Below are 25000 nucleotides of genomic sequence, written 5' to 3'. Positions count from 1 at the left end.
TTACAGAGACAGAGTTTTAGCCTTGGGACATCACAAAGCAGTGGGCTGTTTGTTGATGTGTTCTGTTTCACAAACTAAAACGTTTCTCTGGAAGATGGATGAGATGAGGCTTCACAGTCACCCTCAGAGGATCTCCCCTGATATTAAGCACCTTCATCATCACCACAGGGAGACTTTTAAGAGAGGAGAGAGAGAGAGAGAGAGAGAGAGAGAGAGAGAGAGAGAGAGAGAGAGAGAGGCAGAGACAGAGACAGAGACAGAGAGAGAGAGAGAGAGAGAGAGAGCAGAGAGGAGAGAGAGACAGAGACAGAGAGAGAGACAGAGAGAGAGAGAGAGAGAGAGAGAGAGAGAGAGAACAGAGACGAGAGAGAGAGAGAGAGAGAGACAGAGAGACACAGAGAGAGAGAGAGAGAGAGAGAGAGAGAGCAGAGAGAGCAGAGAGAGACAGAGAGAGAGAGAGAGAGAGAGCAGAGAGAGAGAGAGAGAGAGAGAGAGAGAGAGAGAGAGAGAGAGAGAGAGAGAGAGAGAGAGAAATGAAGGGAGGAGGGGGGGGGGGGGGGAGAGAGGGAGTAAGGGGAGAGAGAAAGAGCAACACAGAGAATGTGGGAGAGGAGGGTAAAAGGATGGAGGGGGAACGGGTGGAGAGAAAGAGAGAGGGGGGAAGAGCAGAGGAGAGAGAAATAATCAAAAGACAGAGGGGGTAAAGGAGAGAGAGAGAGAACGATAGATAGAGAGCGAGAGAGAGATAGAGAGGAGGTGGAAGAGCAAAGGAGAGCGAGAGAGAGAGAGAGAGAGAGAGAGAGAGAGAAAAGAGAATGTGCTGTGCCAAGATCCACGTCGTTTCCCAGGATACCCGTGTCTTTTTATAGCATCATCATCAGGAAGAGGATGATATAACAGAACGGTGGTGGCATGGCAACAGATTAGAATACGGTTACCCTAGGTGACAGAATACTGTTAGGTTACTGCATATAGAAGACTTGCACATTCCATAACACCTCATGATGCTGAGACAGGCCATTAATCTGATTCAACACATATGGTTTGGCATGTCAACAGAATACCATTAGCATAGGCTACAGAATACCAGCGCTAGGTGACTGCAGAAAGACGACCTGAACAATTCACACATTCCACGACACGTCATGATATACAGGAAACTGCCATAATAAAGGAAACACTTGAGTAAATGAGGGATACAAAGTATATTGAATGCAGGTGCTTCCACACAGGTGTGGTTCCTGAGTTAATTAAGCAACTAACATCCCATCATGCTTAGGGTCATGTATAATATGCCCAGCTGTCCATTGTTATTTTGACTACCGTGGCTAGGAGAAGAGATCTCAGTGACTCAAGAGGAACCTAGGGTGTTTAAAGTAGGCAACAACACATCTGTCACGCTGATCCTCAACACGGGGGCCCCTCAGGGGTGCGTGCTTAGTCCCCTCCTGTACTCCCTGTTCACCCACGACTGGAGGCCAAGCACGACTCCAACACCATCATTAAGTTCGCTGACGACACAACAGAGATAAGCCTGATCACCGACAACGATGAGACATCCTATAGGGAGGAGGTCAGAGACCTGGCAGTGTGGTACCAGGTCAACAACCTCTCCCTCAACGTGAGCAAGACAAAGGATATGAACAATAGGAAAAGGATGGCTGAACATGCTCCCATTCACATCGACGGAGCTGTAGTGGAGAGGGTCGAGAGTTTCAAGTTCCTTGGTGTCCACATCACCAACCAACTATCATGGTCCAAACACACCAAGACAGTCGTGAAGAGGGCACGACAACACCTTTTCCCCCTCAGGAGACTGAAAAGATTTGGCATGGGTCCCAGATCCTTTAAAAGTTCTACAGCTGCACCATCGAGAGCATCCTGACCGGTTGCATCACCGCCTGGTATGGCAACTACTCGGCATCCGACCGTAAGGCACTACAGAGGGTAGTGCGTACGGCCCAGTACATCCCTGGGGCCAAGCTTCCTGCCATCCAGGACCTCTATACCAGGCGGTGTCAGAGAAAGGCCCAAAAAATTGTCAAAGACTCCAGTCACCCTAGTCATAGACTGTTCTCTCTGCTATCGCACGGCAAACGGTACCGGAGCGCCAAGTCTAGGTCCAAAACGCTCTTTAACAGCTTCTATCCCCAAGCCATAAGACTGCGGAACGATTCATCAAATGGCCACCCAAACTATTTACATTGACACCCTCCCCCTTGATTTTATCTATGCATAGTCACTTTTCCCCTACCTACGTGTACAAATTACCTGGACTAACCTGTATTCCCGCACATTGACTCGGTATCGGTACTCCCTGTATATAGCCTCGGTATTCTTATTTTATTAAGTTACTTTTTATTTAGTAAATATTTTTCTTAACTCTATTACTTGAACGGCATTGTTGGATAAGGGCTCGTTAGTAAGCATTTCACCTGTTGTATTCGGCGCATGAGACAAATAACATTTGATTTGTTGTGAACTGTATTATTAGTACAGGCCAGCAGAGTATACTGTACTATAACTAAGCTGCTGTGCTGAACTGTATTATTAGTATACTTAATTTAAGCAATAAGGCACGAGGAGGTGTGGTATATGGCCAATATACCACGGCTAAGGACTGTTCTTATGGACGACGCAACGCGGAGTGCCTGGATACAGCACTTAGCCGTGGTATATTGGCCATATATCACACCTCCTCGTGCCCTATTGCTATTATAAACTGGTTACCAACGTAATCAGAGCAATAAAAATACACGGTTTTTTCATACCCGTCGTCTGATATACCACGGCTGTCAGCATTCAGGGCTCGAACCACCCAGTTTATAATGTACTAACACTAAGGCTCTTAGCTACACCCAGCCAATGTCCTGCTGTCTATAGATACATGGTTAACAGTTAACCTGCTATTTCTCATTGCTCCTATGCACATCCCTGTGTGTTCCTATATACAGCTTGACTTAACTAGGCTACACCCAGCCAATATCCAGCCGTCTATCACTAGATACATGGTTAACAGTCAGCCTGCTGTCTATCACTAGATACATGGTTAACAGTCAGCCTGCTGTCTATCACTAGATACATGGTTAACAGTCAGCCTGCTGTCTATCACTAGATACATGGTTAACAGTCAGCCTGCTGTCTATCACTAGATACAAGGTTAACAGTCAGCCTGCAGTCTATCACTAGGTAGGTTTACAGTCAGCCTGCTGTCTATCACTAGATACAAGGTTAACAGTCAGCCTGCTGTCTATCACTAGATACAAGGTTAACAGTCAGCCTGCTGTCTATCCCTAGGTAGGTTTACAGTCAGCCTGCTGTCTATCACTAGATACAAGGTTAACAGTCAGCCTGCTGTCTATCACTAGATACATGGTTAACAGTCAGCCTGCTGTATATCCCTAGGTAGGTTAACAGTCAGCCTGAGGTCTATCACCAGGTAGGTTAACATATCATATGTTATTCATCATGCTCCTGTGGGTCTTCTGTAGCTCAGTTGGTAGTGCTTTCAATGCCATGATAGCGGGTTCGATTCCCGGGACCACCCGTACGTACAATGTATGTACACTGTAGATAACAGCGTGTGCTAAACGGCACATATTATTATTATATTACTATGTGTTCATCCTATGTGTGTTGATATTATTCTCTAATTGGCTGACTACGATGGGTACTCCAGGATGACATCTATCACATAGGTTTGCACTGGGGCAGCATTTCTCCCTCATCCGTCTCATTTAAACAGATGTGACTTTAGGAGACCAACGAGCTCTCTGGCAGAGTGAGGCAGCTGCTCTCCTCTCTAACAGACGTCTTCCCTTGTTCCGTTCCTTCCCCTTACTCATCTCTCTAAAAGTTCTCACTGTTCAGTCTCCGTCAGCTGTGTGCTGTGAGTGACCGTGTGTCACTGTGTGTGTGTGTGTGTGTGCTGTGTGTGTGTGTGTGTGTGCTGTGTGTGTGTGTGCTGTGACTGTGTGCTGCTTTTTTCCTTTTCCTGGACCACAACAGAAGATAACTTTAATCACTCTCACCACGGCAAAACAGCAGGAGGCAACATCTGACCTGCTGTTTCTGTTTAAACGCTGACTAAAACTAAAGCAGTGATATGGGGTATATCATTTCTTCCGACATGCTGTGCTGTCCAGCTCAACCACTCTGTCTCTTATTTTTTGGCCGGCCAGGACTGAAAGGTTCCTAACACTCAATTAAACAAACAAAGCAGAGGCAATGAAACAGAGGATGAGCTCTTCCTTGGTAATATACTGTATCTTCAACAAGAGGAGCTCTTCCTTGGTAGTATACTGTATCTTCAACAATCAATCAATCAACCGATCGACCAATCTATCAATCGATCAATCGATTGTTGTACACGTCGTCTAAAAATAAGTTTAGTATCTCTATTAAATTCCTGGCCTGTCCCTTCAACTTCCTCATTCTGAAAGTGAATGTGTCTTTCAGTATATTACTCAGCACCACTGCTGCTACATGAGATGGATATAAATACCCATGACGTTTTCTGACCCCGATAAACCCCCTGCACAAGGGGAACTGCCACAGTATTGACGGCTATTCATCAGCCACCCAGATGACTAAATAATGTCAAAGTCAAACAGAGGGAAAGTCACACAGCACATTGCACAACTCTAATGGGATGGGGAAAGGGAAACTTCCACCCCAATCTGTCTACTCAAAATAATATTATTTTCTGAAAGTACATTGCAAAAAATAGGTTACGACTCCACAGAGATCCCAGGAGGAAGATATGCCGTGCGTGTCAAAGCTCTAACTAAAAATGGCGCTAAATGTGTGTGTGTGAGCGCGAGTGAGCATGCCTCTGTGTGCGTGTGTGAATGCAGCTAATATCAAAAAATATATATTTCTGTATGAGTTACAATCAATCAATCAAATTGTATTTATAAAGCCTTTTTTACATCAGCAGATGTCACAAATTGCTATACAGAAACCCAGCCTAAAACCCCAAACAGCAAGCAATGCAGATGTAGAAGCACGGTGGCTAGGAAAAACTCCCTAGAAAGGCAGAAACCTAGGAAGAAACCTAGAGAGGAACCAGGCTCTGTATGAGTCACCTAGCCTAGGGAACGAGGTAGACATCTACTCTGTAGGAGTCACCTAGCCTAAGGAATGAGGTAGACATCTACTCTGTATGAGTCACCTAGCCTAGGGAACGAGGTAGACATCTACTCTGTAGGAGTCACCTAGCCTAGGGAACGAGGTAGACATCTACTCTGTATGAGTCACCTAGCCTAGGGAACGAGGTAGACATCTACTCTGTATGAGTCACCTAGCCTAGGGAACGAGGTAGACATCTACTCTGTATGAGTCACCTAGCCAAGGGAACGAGGTAGACATCTAATCTGTATGAGTCACCTAGCCTAGGGAACGAGGTAGACATCTAATCTGTATGAGTCACCTAGCCTAGGGAACGAGGTAGACATCTACTCTGTATGAGTCACCTAGCCTAGGGAACGAGGTAGACATCTACTCTGTATGAGTCACCTAGCCTAGGGGAACGAGGTAGACATCTACTCTGTATGAGTCACCTAGCCTAGGGAACGAGGTAGACATCTACTCTGTATGAGTCACCTAGCCTAGGGAACGAGGTAGACATCTACTCTGTATGAGTCACCTAGCCTAGGGAACGAGGTAGACATCTACTCTGTAGGAGTCACCTAGCCTAGGGAACGAGGTAGACATCTACGCTGTATGAGTCACCTAGCCTAGGGAACGATGTAGACATCTACTCTGTATGAGTCACCTAGCCTAGGGAACGAGGTAGACATCTACTCTGTATGAGTCACCTAGACTAGGGAACGAGGTAGACATCTACTCTGTATGAGTCACCTAGCCTAGGGAACGAGGTAGACATCTACTCTGTATGAGTCACCTAGCCTAGGGAACGAGGTAGACATCTACTCTGTATGAGTCACCTAGCCTAGGGAACGAGGTAGACATCTACTCTGTATGAGTCACCTAGCCTAGGGAACGAGGTAGACATCTACTCTGTATGAGTCACCTAGCCTAGGGAACGAGGTAGACATCTACTCTGTATGAGTCACCTAGCCTAGGGAACGAGGTAGACAGCTGCTTTCTCCTGGAAGCGCTCAGCAAGAAATGGTAAAACACAACGATGACCTATTTTAATATGGAAGAAAACACACCAATTAAAATAATTTCCCTCGGCGTGTAACTGATGGGGGAAATCGTATGACAGAAGTCCTGAAGAGAGTGTGTGTGAGTGTGTGTGTTGAGCGATTAGAGCTTTTTGAGGTTGGTTCGGTTTCAGTTCGAAATGGTTTCTCCCAAATCTGGCAACCCTGTTTAGCTTTAGTGCTACGGTTAGGCTAGGCAGTAGACTTGATATTTGGGGTGATGATCGTGAGGTGATAACATTGTATTTGCTTTGTGATTTTTGTCAAAAACTGTAAACGACTTGTCAAGTCATGTGCTCCGGTTCTTGTAAACACTGTAATAAGCACAACGAAGATTTGTAATATGCTGAAAAGTGGCCAAACTAAGTTCATATTATTCAGGCAATGGGTGCAGCCATCTTTGACTTTGACTTTGTTTATTTGCGTCTTATAGTGAATGTCATTCTGGGATTAGGGCTGTTTTTTGCTTGTCAAACATAAACAAACATGGCTGCCATCATAAATAATTTAGCTGCTGTTAGCTTAGCTGACACACATCTATTTTCTAAACAATATTACATTTCTCCCTTGTTCTCACCAGAGATGTGGTACATTGTAAACACGTCTAGCTGTTACATTGCTTAACTTATGTTTAGTTTTTTTGTCAGCGCAACCTGTTATTTAGACTGGTTTATGGAATGAGCTTGGCTGTGGATGTGTTCCGTTTAATGCTTGGATGATGAAGTTCGCATTTATCTTTTACAATAAAAGGTGAAATTGAGGAATAAAGTTGTGAAAACTTTTATTTCCCATCAGTAAAAAACATTGTTTAGATGCTTTTCAGACAACAATGCTGTTTAGACACGTTTGTTACATCATACGTTCTGTTGCTACTGTTCCCATCATACGTTCTGTTGCTACTGTTCCCATCATACGTTCTGTTGCTACTGTTCCCATCATACGTTCTGTTGCTACTGTTCCCATCATACGTTCTGTTGCTACTGTTCCATCAATACGTTCTGTTGCTACTGTTCCCATCATACGTTCTGTTGCTACTGTTCCCATCAGACGTTCTGTTGCTACTGTTCCCATCAGACGTTCTGTTGCTACTGTTCCAATCATACGTTCTGTTGCTACTGTTCCCATCATACGTTCTGTTGCTACTGTTCCAATCATACGTTCTGTTGCTACTGTTCCAATCATACGTTCTGTTGCTACTGTTCCCATCATACGTTCTGTTGCTACTGTTCCCATCATACGTTCTGTTGCTACTGTTCCCATCATACGTTCTGTTGCTACTGTTCCCATCATACGTTCTGTTGCTACTGTTCCAATCATACGTTCTGTTGCTACTGTTCCAATCATACGTTCTCTTGCTACTGTTCCCATCATACGTTCTTTTGCTACTGTTCCCATCATACGTTCTGTTGCTACTGTTCCATCAGACGTTCTGTTGCTACTGTTCCCATCATACGTTCTGTTGCTACTGTTCCAATCATACATTCTGTTGCTACTGTTCCCATCATACGTTCTTTTGCTACTGTTCCCATCATACGTTCTGTTGCTACTGTTCCCATCATACGTTCTGTTGCTACAGTTCCATCAGACGTTCTGTTGCTACAGTTCCAATCATACGTTCTGTTGCTACTGTTCCCATCATACGTTCTGTTGCTACTGTTCCATCAATACGTTCTGTTGCTACTGTTACATCATACGTTCTGTTGCTACTGTTCCCATCATACGTTCTGTTGCTACTGTTCCCATCATACGTTCTGTTGCTACTGTTCCCATCATACGTTCTGTTGCTACTGTTCCCATCATACGTTCTGTTGCTACTGTTCCAATCATACGTTCTGTTGCTACTGTTTCAATTAGACGTTCTGTTGCTACTGTTCCCATCATACGTTCTGTTGCTACTGTTCCCATCATACGTTCTGTTGCTACTGTTCCGTCATACGTTCTGTTGCTACTGTTCCCATCATACGTTCTGTTGCTACTGTTCCCATCATACGTTCTGTTGCTACTGTTCCCATCAGACGTTCTGTTGCTACTGTTCCCATCATACGTTCTGTTGCTACTGTTCCCATCATACGTTCTGTTGCTACTGTTCCCATCATACGTTCTGTTGCTACTGTTCCCATCATACGTTCTGTTGCTACTGTTCCAATCATACGTTCTGTTGCTACTGTTCCATCATACGTTCTGTTGCTACTGTTCCAATCATACGTTCTGTTGCTACTGTTCCAATCATACGTTCTGTTGCTACTGTTCCCATCACATTATGACATGCTGCAGGGATCACTCAACAATGATCACAAATATGTGATCCCTACGCGTCAAAGGGTTAAGCGGGCGTACATTGGATTATGGTCATTGTAGTTAATTACCACTTTTTCTGCGCTAAACTATGTAGAATATTGGCCTGTTGGAAACTACAACTCCTCACTACATCGCACAGTTCAGGATCTGATTTATCTCTACAGGAACTGCACATCAAGCTCAGACTAAAAACTAAATGGAATTTAAATAATTTAACGGACGTCGGTCAATTAGTTGTTAGAAAACGAAAAATAACCGACATTTCGGTTAATCGCTGAGAGGGAGACAGGGAGAGAGGAGGAAGAGAGGGAGAGAGGAGGAAGAGAGATGGAAGAGATGAGGAAGAGAGGGAGAGAGGAGGAAGAGAGGAGGAAGAGGGGGAGAGAGGAGGAAGAGAGGGAGGAGGAAGGGAGGGAGGAGGAAGGGAGGGAGAGAGGAGGAAGAGAGGGAGAGGAGGAAGAGAGGGAGAGAGGAGGAAGAGAGGGAGAGGAGGAAGAGAGGGAGAGGAGGAAGAGAGGGAGAGGAGGAAGAGAGGGAGAGAGGAGGAAGAGAGGGAGAGGAGGAAGAGAGGGAGAGGAGGAAGAGAGGGAGAGGAGGAAGAGAGGGAGAGAGGAGGCAGGGAGGGAGAGTGGAGGAAGAGAGGGAGAGAGGAGGAAGAGGAAGGAGGATGAAAGGAGAGAAGGTTATTGATCTAAGAGGCTGTGCTACAATGAGCTGATGAAAGCCCTGCCGTGTGTGGGTGTGTGTGTAAACACTCCCTCCAGGCCTTTGAGGGTGCGGAGCAGGCAGAAGCATCATGCTGTTATTTTACTCTTCAGTTTCACATGGAACTCTAACTTTAGAATAGAATGCTTGGAACTACAGAATGCTTTAGAACTACAGAATGCTTTAGAACTGTAGAATGCTTCTGCCTGGAACTTTAACAAACACGGTTCTGTGTTGAGTTCCGTTAGCGTCATCTGGGAGGGGATTTGTGTAGTTCATTAGGATTCCCATTAGATACTGCACATGCAGGAGCTACTCTTCCTGGGGTCTACATAAAACATGCAAATTCATGACAAAGTACAGAACAGTTATAGACAAGAGCAACATAAGATATTACATTAAATTCAAAATAAAAAATAAAAATAAGAGTTATATATAGGAACCAAGAGATAACAAAAATACTATTTACACAGTTCACATATACAGTTGAAGTCAGACGTTTACATACGCCATAGCCAAATACATTTAAACTCAGTTTTTCACAATATCTGACATTTAATCCTAGTAAAGATTCCCTGTTTTAGGTCAGTTAGGATCACCACTTTATTTTAAGAATGTGAAATATCAGAATAATAGTAGAGAGAATGATTTATTTCAGCTTTTATTTCTTTCATCACATTCCCAGTGGGTAAGAAGTTTACATAGGCTCAATTAGTATTCGGTAGCATTGCCTTTAAATTGTTTAACTTGGGTCAAACGTTTTGGGTAGCCTTCCACAAGCATCCCACAATAAATTGGGTGAATTTTGGCCCATTCCTCCTGACAGAGCTGGTGGAACTGAGTCAGGTTTGTAGGCCTCCTTGCTCGCACACGCTTTTTCAGTTCTGCCCACACATTTTCTATAGGACTGAGGTCAGGGCTTTGTGATGGCCACTCCAATACCTTGACTTGTTGTCCTTAAGCCATTTTGCCACAACTATGGAAGTGTGCTTGGGGTCATTGTCCATTCGGAAGACCCATTTGTGACCAAGCTTTAACTTCCTGACAGATGTCTTGAGATGTTGCTTGAATATATCCACATAATTTTCCTTCCTCATGATGCCATGTATTTTGTGAAGTGCACCAGTCCCTCCTGCAGCAAAGCACCCCCACAGCATGATGCTGCCACCCCTGTGCTTCACGGTTGGGATGGTGTTCTTCGGCTTGCAAGCACTCCCTTTTTCCTCCAAACATAACGATGGTCATTATGGCCAAACAGTTCTATTTTTGTTTCATCAGACCAGAGGACATTTCTTCAAAAAGTACGATCTTTGTCCCCATGTGCAGTTGCAAACCGTAGTCTGGCTTTTTTATGGTGGTTTTGGAGCAGTGGCTTCTTCCTTGCTGAGCGGCCTTTCAGGTTATGTCGATATAGGACTCGTTTTACTGTGGATATAGATACTTTTGTACCTGTTTCTTCCAGCATCTTCACAAGGTCCTTTATTGTTGTTCTGGGATTGATTTGCACTTTTCGCACCAAAGTACGTTCATCTCTAGGAGACAGAACGCGTCTCCTTCCTGAGCGGTATGACGGCTGCGTAGTCCCATGGTGTTTATACTTGCGTACTATTGTTTGTACAGATGAACGTGGTACCTTCAGGCGTTTGGAAATTGCTCCCAAGGATGAACCAGACTTGTGGAGGTCTACAATTTCTTTTCTGAGGTCTAGGCTGATTTCTTTTGATGTTCCCATGATGTCAAGCAAAGAGGCACTGAGTTTGAAGGTAGGCCTTGCAATACATCCACAGGTACACATCCAATTGACTCAAATGATGTCAATTAGCCTATCAGAAGCTTCTAAACCATGACATAATTTTCTGGAATTTTCCAAGCTGTTTAAAGGCACAGCCAACTTAGTGTATGTAAACTTCTGACCCACTGAAATTGTGATACAGTGAATTATAAGTGAAATAATCGGTCTGTAAACAATTGTTGGAAAAATGACTTGTGTCATGCACAAAGTAGATGTCCTAACCGACTTGCCAAAACTATAGTTTGTTAACAAAAAAAGTGTGGAGTGGTTGAAAAACAAGTTTTTAATGACTCCAACCTAAGTGTATGTTAACTTCCGACTTCAACTGTACATAACATACTAATATATACGGTACAGTTCAAATAATGTTCAGAAAGAGGAGAGGCGCTGTGATAGAGTATATTTTTTTTATTTGTTTTTTTTTAAAGCTAAACTTGCTTTTTGCCTGAGTAACCTCAGGCAATTACCTATCAGCAATGGGATAAGGCTTTTCATGCACGACACAGCCTGTGTGTTCCCTTCTCAGCTATAGCTGTTCTGTTCAAATAGAATCTTCAGAGACATTGTTCTGCTGCAGTGACCACAGGGCCAGAAGAAAATGCCGTGCCACATACAACATACACAGTAATCTCTGTCCCCCTAGTTTACTGTTCAGAAAACAAAAACAGGTTTTATACCATATAGACATACATATCAATGGAGGCCGGTGGAGAGAGATATCAGAGGACGAGATCATTGTAATGCGTTTGAAACCATTCAAATGTATTCCATTCCAGCCATTCCAATGAGCCTGTCCTCCAATTTAAAGTGACGCCAACCTCCACTGGTACACATGAGGGGTTAACCATTCTGATGGGTTGCCTAGATACAGCTTAGTGTCAGTCTTAATTAACCCCTTAAGGTCTAAGGACCCGGGGCTGGGTTTCTACTTAAGCTAACATATGGAATTGTTTTAAGCAGCCAGATCACCTGTGATAGAAGTCAGTATTCGACGCCCAGCCATGTCTGAGAACGTCAGGAGATGACGTGGAAACTGGCTACTAGGGTCAATAGTGAGTGTTTTTACCTTAAAGTAGGTTCCGTGTTTTGTTGACGGATGGTTGTAAGCATCCAGCGATAGTAAGTTGCTTTTTGAGATCTTTGTTTTAAGACTATCCCTAACCCTAACCTTAAACCATTTGGAATGAATGCCGAACCTTAAGATGTCAGAGTTAGTGCCTAAACCTAACCCTAAAAATGAATGTGTGTAATGAGTTCATGTGTAAACTTTGGATGAGAACTTCAAATTTTGACATTTGAGAGACCTTCCCACGTTGGAGAAAACCTCTCCACTAATTCTGACGTTAGACTGTGAGAGCTAGTTGGTTTTGAGATGGTCATTAACCAAGGATCATTTAGCTATTTTCTTTGGGAATTTTAGGACCTCTGTAAGTATCCTCCCAAAAATAAATTAAACATATTTGATGAAACACTGAATTTGGCCATACTGCTATTAGCCAACAGAAACACACTGACTAACAAATTCATACACGGAACAACAGAGATACAGTGCCTTCGGAAAGTATTCAGACCCCTTGACTTCTTCAAAATGTTGTTACGTTACAGCCTTATTCTAAAATTGATTAAATCGTTTTTTCCCCCTCGTCAATCTACACACAATACCCCATAATGTCAAAGCAAAACCAGGTTTTTAGACATTTTTGCAAACGTATAAAAAAAAAAAAATGGAAATAATACATTTACATAAGTATTCAGACCCTTTACTCAGTACTTTGTTGAAGCACCTTTGGCAGCGATTACAGCATCAAGTCTTCTTGGGTATGACGCTACAAGCTTGGTACACCTGTATTTGGGGAGTTTCTCCCATTCTTCTCTGCAGATCCTCTCAACCTCTGTCAGGTTGGATGGGGAGCGTTGCTGCACAGCTATTTTCAGGTCTCTCCAGAGATGTTCGATTGGGTTCAAGTCCGGGCTCTGGCTGGGCCACTCCAGGACAGTCAGAGACTTGTCCCGAAGCCACTCTTGCATTGTCTTGGCTGTGTGCTTAGGGTCGTTGTCCTGTTGGAAGGTGAACCTTCGCCCCAGTCTGAGGTCCTGAGTGCTCTAGAGCTGGTTATCATCATGGATCTCTCTGTACTTTGCTCCGTTCATCTTTCACTCAATCCTGACTAGTCTCCCAGTCCCTGAAAAACATACCCACAGCATGATGCTGCCACCATCATGCTTCACCCTATGGATGGTGCCAGGTTTCCTCCAGACGTGATGCTTGGCATTCAGGCCAAAGAGTTCAATCTTGGTTTTATCAGACCAGAGAATCTTGTTTCTCATGGTCTGAGAGTCTTTAGGTGCCTTTTGGCAAACTCCAAGCGGGCTGTCATGTGCCTTTTACTGAGGAGTGGCTTCCGTCTGGCCACTCTACCATAAAGGCCTGATTGTTGGAGTGCTCCAGAAATGGTTGTCCTTCTGGAAGGTTCTCCCATCTCCACAGAGGAACTCTGGTGCTCTGTCAGAGTGAACATCGGGTTTTTGGGCACCTCTCTGATCAAGGCTCTCACATGCACTGTCAACTGTGGGACCTTATATAGACAGGTGTGCACTTTTCCAAATCATGTCCAATCAATTGAATTTAACACAGGTGGATTCGAGTCTCATAGCAAAGGATCTGAATACTTATGTAAATAAGGTATTTCTGTTTTGTATTTGTAATAAATTAGCAACATTTTCTAAAAACCTGTTTTCACTTTGTCATTATGGGGTATGGTGTAGATTGATGAGGATTTTGTATTTTTTAAATCCATTTTGGAATAGGGGCCTGAATACTTTCCGAAGGCACTGTATATCCATATACTGTATACTTCCTGGTTCATTGTTTAAACTGGTACCGGGCTACCTTCAGACGAGTCGCGAGGCCTGTGGGCGTCCTAGAGCAAAACAACAGACATGTACGTGTTCCTGAGAGTCTCTCCTGTTCACAGAGGGGTCATATTAGTGTGTAGCCAAAACTGTTCGGACGCTACAGAAGTTGGCAGATGTGCGGTACCGACTTCAGACGAGTCCCGTGATGCTTGTGGGGGGGTCATAGAGCCAAACGGAGAACGCCATCTTTCCACAGAGGGGTCATAATAGTTTGTAGGTCAAACCGTTCGGACGCTACTGACGATTTCATCAGAAGACCGATTTTCGGGATCTCTCCGGGTCTGACAAACACCGCTGTAGCTTTGCCACCTTCCACCGCAGATGCGGAAGGCTGACATTGGCGGATGGAGATGCATTTCAGACGGATTTTCATGGGGATTTTTGTATTATGCTAATTACATTTCCATGGGGCGATGACATGGACTCTAGGTTAACTGCCAGGCGATGAGGACATGGATTCTAAGTTAACTGCCAGGCGATGAAGACATGGACTCTAGGTTAACTGCCAGGCGATGAAGACATGGACTCTAGGTTAACTGCCAGGCGATGAGGACATGGCCACTAGGTTAACTGCCAGGCGATGAGGACATGGACTCTAGGTTAACTGCCAGGCGATGAAGACATGGACTCTAGGTTAACTGCCAGGAGATGAGAACATGGACTCTAGGTTAACTGCCAGGCGATGAGAACATGGACTCTAGGTTAACTGCCAGGCGATGAGGACATGGCCTCTAGGTTAACTGCCAGGCGATGAGGACATGGCCTCTAGGTTAACTGCCAGGCGATAAGGACATGGCCTCTAGGTTAACTGCCAGGCGATGAGGACATGGACTCTAGGTTAACTGCCAGGCGATTAAGACTTTCAGTGTGTGTGTATGAGTAGAGCATGAGCTTGCAACGCAAGGAACGTGGGTTTGATTCCCGCTGGGGCAACCCATATGAATGTATGCAAGCAGTACTGTAAGTCTCTTTGGATAAAAGTGTCTGCTGAATGGCATAATGTTTATATGTTATGTGTGTGTGTGGCAATCTAATCTGCCAGGGGATGAGGTCTTTCAGTGTAAGTGTGTGTGTCAGTCTAACCTGCCAAGCAATGAGGTCTTTCAGTTTGCCCAGTTTCTCCTGGTCCTCAGGGTGATCCTTTTGGTACTTCTCTGTGAAGAACGCCTGCAGAGAGGAGAGGAGAGAGGACAGAGAGGAGACGAGAGTGGACAGGAGAGGAGAGAGGAGATAAGAGAGAGAGAGAGGGGGAGGTGGAGAGGGGAGAGAGGAGGGGAGAGAGGAGAGGAGAGGTGGAGAGGGGAACGAGAGTAGGGAGAGGAGAGGAGAGGAGAGGAGAGGGAGAGGAGAGGAGAGGAGAGGAGAGGAGAGGAGAGGAGAGGAGAGAGGAGAGGAGAAAGGAGAGAGGAGAGGAGAAAGGAGAGAGGAGAGAGAGCAGGGGAGAAATGAGAGAGGAGGGGAGAGATGAGAGGTGGAGAGGGGAGAGAGAGGAGGGGAGAAAGGAGAGAGGAGAGAGAGTAGGGGAGAGAGTAGAGGGGGAGAGAGTAGAGGTGGAGAGAGGAGAGAGAGGAGGGGAGAGAGGAGAGGAGAGAGGAGAGGAGGAGAGGAGATGGAGGAGAGAGAGGAGAGGTGGAGAGAGGAGAGAGGAGAGAGAGGAGATGGGAGGGTGGAGAGGGGAGAGAGGGTGGAAGGAAGAGAGAGGGTGGAGAGAGGAGAGGAGAGGGGTGAGAGGGGGGAGGGAAGAGAGGAGAGGTGGAGAGGGGAGAGAGAGGAGGGGAGAGAGGAGAGGGAGGGGAGAGGTGGAGAGAGGAGAGAGAGGAGAGGTGAGGGTGGAGAGGGTGGAGAGAAGAGAGAGGGTGGAGAGAGGAGAGGAGAGGGGTGAGAGGGGGAGGGAAGAGAGGAGAGGTGGAGAGGGGAGAGAGAAGGGGAGAGAGGAGAGAGGAGGGGAGAGAGGAGAGAGGAGAGAGGAGGGGAGAGAGGAGAGAGAGGTGGGGAGAGAGGAGAGAGGAGGGGAGAGAGGAGAGAGGGGTGGGGAGAGAGGAGAGAGAGGAGGGGACAGAGGGTGGAGAGTGGGTGGAGAGAGGAAGAGAGAGAGGGTGGAGAGAGGAGGAGAAGTCAGAACTCATTACAGTAACAATCTTTTATGTCTCCTGTATGAAATAGGTTGTATTTTTCTACATGGGGAAGATGTTCCAAACTACTATGATCAGATAGTTCAAACAAACTATGGTTGTTATTTTGGGTTCATAATAAATGACTAAAGCTGTTATTAGGTGTTGGGTTCATAATAAATGACTAAAGCTGTTATTAGGTGTTGGGTTGATAATAAATGACTAAAGCTGTTATTAGGTGTTGGGTTCATAATAAATGACTAAAGCTGTTATTAGGTGTTGGGTTCATAATAAATGACTAAAGCTGTTATTAGGTGTTGGGTTGATAATAAATGACTAAAGCTGTTATTAGGTGTTGGGTTGATAATAAATGACTAAAGCTGTTATTAGGTGTTGGGTTGATAATAAATGACTAAAGCTGTTATTAGGTGTTGGGTTCATAATAAATGACTAAAGCTGTTATTAGGTGTTGGGTTGATAATAAATGACTAAAGCTGTATTCATTAGCTAAGTACGGTAGAAAAAAGCTAAATGCTACTGTACCTTCTCGTAGTTGGTGAAGCCACCCATGACAGCGGGGTCCACAATGCCGTTGAGCAGCATGGAGAGGGGGTTGATGGGAAGGTTGGAGTCATTCAGGTGACGCTGCACCATGTTGCTGATCTTCTCATTGGTCAGTTGCATTGTCTCCATGGCATTCTCCAATGGGCTGATCTCCTCCTGAACACAGGAAGCAGGAAGGAAAGAACACCAGGAAGGGTCAAAGTTCATATTAATTTCAAGTTGAGGTTAATCTGTGAGTGAGAGCCAGTATAACAACAGGACGTCTACACGAGGGGATCTGATGTCTGAATCTCTGGGACAGATTGGTGATGACAACGGTAGAACGTGTGTGGATTGTCTGAGTAAATTACAGTTGAAACATTGATGCAATGTTTTCTTCTACTTTTAGAAGGATCTGTGTGACTGCCTGGCAGGGTGACACATCTCCAATCTGCAGTGAATCCCAACCTGACTAGCCTCTTTAAGACAGGCATCAGATGGAAGGATTTAGAACGACTATGGGCTCTATTCAATCTGGATTGCTGAAGCCTTACAGATTGCGTAATAGGAATGTAAAGGTAATTTCTGATTGAGCCGACATATGCAGCGTTTACCGTGAATGCAGTCTCCAGTAACGCGGTAACATTGCCTTTAAATGTCAATCACGCTGTAACGCTGAACATCTGCGATACGGATTGAATAAAGCCCTAGGACGTGGGGGGGGGCGGGGGGGGGGAATAAATAATATACTGTGGGGGACCTGCCCTGTTCTCTGCTCATCTGGGTGACAATATACCGTGGGGGACCTGCCCTGTTCTCTGCTCATCTGGGTGACAATATACCATGGGGGACCTGCCCTGTTCCCAGCTCATCTGGGTGACAATATACCGTGGGGGACCTGCCCTGTTCCCAGCTCATCTGGGTGACAATATACCGTGGGGGGACCTGCCCTGTTCCCAGCTCATCTGGGTGACAATATACCGTGGGGGACCTGCCCTGTTCCCAGCTCATCTGGGTGACAATATACCGTGGGGGACCTGCCCTGTTCCCAGCTCATCTGGGTGACAATATACCGTGGGGGACCTGCCCTGTTCCCAGCTCATCTGGGTGACAATATACCGTGGGGGACCTGCCCTGTTCCCAGCTCATCTGGGTGACAATATACCGTGGGGGGACCTGCCCTGTTCCCAGCTCATCTGGGTGACAATATACAGTGGGGGACCTGCCCTGTTCTCTGCTCATCTGGGTGACAATATGCCGTGGGGGACCTGCCCTGTTCCCAGCTCATCTGGGTGACAATATGCCGTGGGGGACCTGCCCTGTTCCCAGCTCATCTGGGTGACAATATACCGTGGGGGACCTGCCCTGTTCTCTGCTCATCTGGGTGAGAATATACCTTGGGGGACCTGCCCTGTTCTCTGTTCATCTGGGTGACAATATACCTTGGGGGACCTGCCCTGTTCTCTGTTCATCTGGGTGACAATATACCGTGGGGGACCTGCCCTGTTCTCTGTTCATCTGGGTGACAATATACCGTGGGGGACCTGCCCTGTTCCCAGCTCATCTGGGTGACAATATACCATGGGGGACCTGCCCTGTTCCCAGCTCATCTGGGTGACAATATACCGTGGGGGACCTGCCCTGTTCCCAGCTCATCTGGGTGACAATATACCGTGGGGGACCTGCCCTGTTCCCAGCTCATCTGGGTGACAATATACAGTGGGGGACATGCCCTGTTCCCAGCTCATCTGGGTGACAATATACCATGGGGGACCTGCCCTGTTCCCAGCTCATCTGGGTGACAATATACCGTGGGGGACCTGCCCTGTTCTCTGCTCATCTGGGTGACAATATGCCGTGGGGGGACCTGCCCTGTTCCCAGCTCATCTGGGTGACAATATGCCGTGGGGGACCTGCCCTGTTCCCAGCTCATCTGGGTGACAATATACCATGGGGGACCTGCCCTGTTCTCTGCTCATCTGGGTGACAATATACCGTGGGGGACCTGCCCTGTTCTCTGTTCATCTGGGTGACAATATACCGTGGGGGACCTGCCCTGTTCTCTGCTCATCTGGGTGACAATATACCGTGGGGGACCTGCCCTGTTCCCAGCTCATCTGGGTGACAATATGCCGTGGGGGACCTGCCCTGTTCCCAGCTCATCTGGGTGACAATATACCGTGGGGGACCTGCCCTGTTCCCAGCTCATCTGGGTGACAATATACCGTGGGGGACCTGCCCTGTTCTCTGCTCATCTGGGTGACAATATACCGGGGGGACCTGCCCTGTTCCCAGCTCATCTGGGTGACAATATACCGGGGGGACCTGCCCTGTTCCCAGCTCATCTGGGTGACAATATACCGTGGGGGACCTGCCCTGTTCCCAGCTCATCTGGGTGACAATATGCCGTGGATGGAGCAACACCCAGACAGGACAAACTAGATATGATTGGTTACTACTGCAGCAACAACCAGACAGGACACACTAGATATGGTTGGTTTCTACTGCAGCAACAACCAGACAGGACACACTAGATATGGTTGGTTTCTACTGCAGCAACACCCAGACAGGACACACTAGATATGGTTGGTTACTACTGCAGCAACACCCAGACAGGACACACTAGATATGGTTGGTTTCTACTGCAGCAACACCCAGACAGGACACACTAGATATGGTTGGTTTCTACTGCAGCAACACCCAGACAGGACACACTAGATATGGTTGGTTACTACTGCAGCAACACCCAGACAGGACACACTAGATATGGTTGGTTTCTACTGCAGCAACACCCAGACAGGACACACTAGATATGGTTGGTTTCTACTGCAGCAACACCCAGACAGAACAAACTAGATATGGTTGGTTTCTACTGCAGCAACACCCAGACAGGACACACTAGATATGGTTGGTTTCTACTGCAGCAACACCCAGACAGGACACACTAGATATGGTTGGTTTCTACTGCAGCAACACCCAGACAGGACACACTAGATACGGTTGGTTACTACTGCAGCAACACCCAGACAGGACACACTAGATACGGTTGGTTACTACTGCAGCAACACCCAGACAGGACACACTAGATACGGTTGGTTACTACTGCAGCAACACCCAGACAGGACACACTAGATATGGTTGGTTACTACTGCAGCAACACCCAGACAGGTCACACTAGATATGGTTGGTTACTACTGCAGCAACACCCAGACAGGACACACTAGATATGGTTGATTGTGTACTGCAGCAGAGATAGTAGAGAGAGAGTCAAGAGAGATAAAGAGAGAGATAGTAGAGAGCGAGATAATAGAGAGAGTAGAGAGAGAGATAGTAGAGAGAGAGATAGTAGAGACTGAGATATTAGAGAGAGAGTAAGTAGAGAGATGGAGATAGTAGAGAGATAGTAGAGGAAGATAGTAGAGAGAGTAGATGAGATAGTAGAGAGAGATAGAGCGAAATAGTAGAGATAGTGACAGTACAGAGATATTTGAGAAATAGTAGAGAGAGATTATAGAGGGAGACTATAATGAGAGAGAGAGATAGTAGAGAGAGACAGTAGGGAGAGATAGTAGAGAGAGAGAGAGTAGTGTGAGACAAAGAGAGATAGTAGCGAGAGATAGTAGAGAGAGAGATAGTAGAGAGGGAAATAGTAGAGAGAAATAGTAGAGAGAGGGGGACAGAGATAAATATGGTAGAGAGAAAGATTGTAGAGAGAGGGAGACAGTAGAGAGATATATATATATTAGAGAGAGAGATAGAGATATAGAGATAGTAGAGAGATTGTAGAGAGAGTAGATAGAGAGATAGAGAGTGATAGTAGAGAGATAGCAGAGAGAGAGAGAGAAGAGATAGTAGAGAGATAGAGCGAAATAGTAGAGAGAGATAGTACAGAGATATTAAAGAAATAGTAGAGAGAGATTATAGAGGGAGATTATAATGAGAGAGAGATAGTAGATAGACAGTAGGGAGAGATAGTAGAGAGAGAGAGTAGTTGGAGACAGAGAGAGATAGTAGGGAGATATAGTAGTAGAGAGAGAGTAGTTGGAGACAGAGAGAGATAGTAGCGAGAGATAGCAGAGAGGGAGATAGTAGAGAGAGGTAGTAGAGAGAGATAGTAGAGAGGTACTAGAGAGATAGATAGATAGAGAGATAGTAGAGCGAGAGATAGTAGAGCGAGACACTAGAAAGATAGTAGAGAGGTACTAGAGAGATAGATAGATAGAGAGATAGTAGAGCGAGAGATAGTAGAGCGAGACACTAGAGAGATAGTAGAGAGAGATAGTAGAGAGAGACAGTAGAGAGAGATAGTAGAGTGAGATAGTAGAGATAGAGATAGTACAGAGATATTAGAGAGAAATAGTATAGAGGGAGAGAGAGACAGTAGAGAGACAGAGAGATAGTAGCGAGAGATAGTAGAGCGAGGTAGAGCGAGAGATAGTAGAGAGGTAGTCGAGAGAGTGTGATAGTAGAGAGAGAGAGATCGTAGAGAGAGAGTTATATTGAGACAGAGAGAGTAGAGATGGAGAAAGAGACAGAGAGACTAGAGAGAGATCCCCTTCTCTTCACCAGCTCTGACATGAAAGGGATTAATCAAAGGGACAAATAAAGCATAATTGATTCCAGAATACTCAGACAGCCTAATTACATTAAGTACTGGATTTGGTTTGGACCAAATAATGAAATATTAAAAGGATGAGTTGACAGACTCTCTGCAGGGCTCTGACTGATACTGTACATACAGAAACAGATCATCTATTCTCTCTCTCTCTCTCTCTCTCTCTCTCTCTCTCTCTCTCTCTCTCTCTCTCTCTCTCTCTCTCTCTCTCTCTCTCTCTCTCTCTCTCTCTCTCTCTCTCTCTCTCTCTCTCTCTCTCTCTCTCTCTCTCTCTCTCTCTCTCTCTCTCTCTCTCTCTCTCTCTCTCTCACACACACACACACACACACACACCAGGGTGCTATTATTAATAATAATTACTCAGACATTGTGTTCATGTGAAAAGGCTATAGAAATATAGGAGATGCTTAAGGGACTTTAAACAGTAAAAGGTAAATCGATGAGCAGCGCTGGCAGTGGAAAGTGTGTATGTCTGTACTGCCGTCTACACAGGTTAAGTGGACAAAATCAGATCGATCCACTGCGTAGGCCACAGATCCTGATTTGATTAGTAATGTCTGCTTGGCGCCCAAGCTCATCACACTCACTGGAGACCGACTTGACGTTGACACACACACACACGCACACACTCACCGTGGAGACAGACTTGACTTCAAACCATCGCAGGATGCCAGGCAGTTTGTAGGCCGTGGTGTAAGTGGTCCGCTCAATCCACATGTTCTGGAAAAAGAAATAAAATGGTATAAAAGAGAAGAAGTTGTAAATACTTTTTTGTCTTCATGGAGACAAATTACAGGTGCTTTCAGTATGACAGACAGAGCACTGAGGAGACAGACACAGCACTGATGAGACAGACAGAGCACTGAGGAGACAGACAGAGCACTGAGGAGACAGACAGAGCACTGAGGAGACAGACAGAGCACTGAGCAGACAGACAGAGCACTGAGGAGACAGCAAATTGTTGTTCTTTCCTGCAACGGTTTTATAGATCAACATTTCCTGTTGACGTCATATGTACCAGAGAGGGAATGGAATGGTTGTTGAGTTAAATTCCAACTAGGCTGTTGGTGGTGAGGAGGATGAAGGAAGACTATAGTAGGTGAGTGAGTGTGTGTGTGTGTGTGTGTGTGTGTGTGTGTGTGTGTGTGTGTGTGTGTGTGCGTGTGTGTGTGTGTGTGTGTGTCTGTCTGTGTGTAATAAAGGGACTCTCCAGTACATCACACATCACTATTAGAAATAATGGAGCCAGTGCTTACAGCATGACAGGGCTCTTAGAAGAGAAGACTTAGAAAAAACATTTGTTGTTCTTTCCTGCACCTTTTTTTACAGAAAATGTTGTTGTTGGGTATTAAAAGGCCATCAGAGAGAACCCGGCTGGTGTAGTGATGGAGGAAGGAGGACTAGAAGATGTCTTGGTATTAGTTAGCAGCTCCCCTGTTCTCCCAACATGCTGTGTGTGTGTATGGATGCTGCTGGTGTAGTGATGGAGGAAGGAGGACTAGAAGATGTCTTGGTATTAGTTAGCAGCTCCCCTGTTCTCCCAACATGCTGTGTGTGTATGGATGCTGCTGGTGTAGTGATGGAGGAAGGAGGACTAGAAGATGTCTTGGTATTAGTTAGCAGCTCCCCTGTTCTCCCAACATGCTGTGTGTGTGTATGGATGCTGCTGGTGTAGTGATGGAGGAAGGAGGACTAGAAGATGTCTTGGTATTAGTTAGCAGCTCCCCTGTTCTCCCAACATGCTGTGTGTGTATGGATGCTGCTGGTGTAGTGATGGAGGAAGGAGGACTAGAAGATGTCTTGGTATTAGTTAGCAGCTCCCCTGTTCTCCCAACATGCTGTGTGTGTGTATGGATGACAGCTAACGAGTGGGACTCTCCTCTAGTACATCATCTACCAGAAACAATGACTCACAATACCTGAGAAGAAAACCACAGGACGTTAAAGAAAAACGTATATATTTCCCTCTGGCTGCTTTCAAATCACATCTTATATATTGTTTTGTTCTAGCAGTCGGTCAGATGAAGACCAGCATGCCCCTGTGGCATTCCCCTATTTAAGAAGATCCAAGTTTGTGTCCGATACTTAAGGAAAAGAAAGTTGATGAGCCATTATGTGTTTTATAACAATGTTAATAATGCATCATGACTCACTGTGACTGCAAGATGGGCTCCTAACTAGGTTAAGAACGTTTGAAGGTGGTGCAATTCAATATCAGGAAGTTGTTCGTAATGTTTTGTCCACTCGGTGTATGTAGCCTGCATATTAACGTACTGTGTGCTAGATGGTTTCCTATGTCATTTCAGAAAAGCCCTGGTTGGTTTAAAAACGTGTACTTAATGCGGGCAAGGCTATGTTGTTCTCTAATTCCCACAAAACAAAATCAGATGGACTACATATTTATTCATTGGACGGCTCTCCCATCGATCGGGTTCCCGCCTATAAATATCTGGGCATTTGGATTGAAAAAGATTTACAGTTTTATAAAACATGGATGAGCTAGTTAAAAAGCTTTTAAAGTGGGCTTTTTTTTTTTTATTGATTTTGTTTCCCCCTAAACAGCAGGAAGCAGATTGTACAGTCAACTTTCCTGCCAGTTCTTGATTGTGGTGACTCCATTAACCAGAATGCAGCAGCCACTACTCTTAAACCATTGGATGCCGTCTACCAGAGCGCCCTTCTCTTTACCACAGGTGACAGGTGTAATACTCACCACTGCATCCTGTATCAAAAGGTTGTCCGGTCCTCATTAAAAGTCCCGTAGATCCCCTCACTATTCCCTGTCTGTTTACAGAGCTCTGCTGCACAAGCTTCCGACTTACCTCACTTCGCTGTTGAAGTGTAAAAACATGCGACACCAAACCCGTTCACAGAGTTGGTTAACTGTTGAGGTTCCTCGGGTCTCCACTGAACTAGGTGATTCTGCTTTTAGTTTTAAAGCACCTTAGTGCTGGAACCAACTACAAAATGCATTACAACTGGATGTTCTGGTGCCGCTCGGGGCAATTTAAAATGTTGATCGGGGACCTTCTTATTGAGGAATGTAACTGTTTTTCTGGAATATTCTTGTTGTGCAGTTTTTAAACTTTTTTGATATTGTATTTGATTTTGTCTTATGAAATTGTACATGCAGGTCTCCCTTGTGAAATAGACCCTTGGTCTCAATGGTGACTCCCTGATTAAATAAAGATACAATTAACAAAAATATGAAGTATCGCTGCTTTACCAAACACATGAAAGCAATTACAGTACTGACATTCTCTCTCCATCTTTCAATAGTCACAACAATTATATCATTAACATTACAACCCTCAATGAGGGAAATGTACAAAAGAAAGTTTAGAGAATAAATATGATATATACCGAGAACTCATTGTCTGGGTCCTTCTCACCCTTCCTCACCGGTCTGGAGTACTGAAACTGATACACCTCGTTTATCATGTAGAAGCTGGAGAGAGCGAGAGAGAGCGAGAGAGAGCGAGAGAGAGAGAGAGAGAGAGAGACAGAGAGGGAGAGAGCGAGCGAGTGTAAAGGGAGAGGGAGAGAGAGAGAGAGAGGGAGAGACAGAGAGAGAGAGAGTGAGAGAGGGAGAGAGAGAGAGAGAGAGAGAGAGAGAGAGAGAGAGAGAGAGAGAGAGAGAGAAGAGGGAGAGTAAAGGGAGAGAGAAAGAGAAACGAGTAGAGAATTAAATTAAAAGTGTTATGGCCCATCTGCAGGTTGATTCAATGGTTGATTATGTTTCTGTTTCAGGTGAAAAACAGGTCAGTGAGTCAGTAGCATGAACATCCTTCACTTAGACTGGCTGTCTGGCTGGCCAGAGCTGTAATGAACTAAATGAAATCATATACAC

The 25000-nt window shown here is 45.3% G+C and overlaps 1 protein-coding gene across 1 annotated transcript in view; it reads right to left on the bottom strand.

Annotated features, from left to right (window-relative positions):
- Window positions 1–25000, bottom strand: part of LOC123491371 (dedicator of cytokinesis protein 1-like) — a 174576-nt gene that overhangs the window by 17400 nt on the left and 132176 nt on the right. Inside the window, 4 exon segments of the mRNA XM_045221937.1 lie at window positions 14965–15048; window positions 16536–16712; window positions 21784–21870; window positions 24514–24598. Of these exon segments, the coding sequence (XP_045077872.1) occupies window positions 14965–15048; window positions 16536–16712; window positions 21784–21870; window positions 24514–24598 (433 nt within the window).

The sequence above is a fragment of the Coregonus clupeaformis genome, chromosome 1 (assembly GCF_020615455.1).
Source record: "Coregonus clupeaformis isolate EN_2021a chromosome 1, ASM2061545v1, whole genome shotgun sequence".
In the NCBI taxonomy this organism is placed as follows: Eukaryota; Metazoa; Chordata; class Actinopteri; order Salmoniformes; family Salmonidae; genus Coregonus; species Coregonus clupeaformis.
Note: the sequence above shows the minus strand (reverse complement) of the source record. Positions and strands in the feature narration are given on the sequence as shown.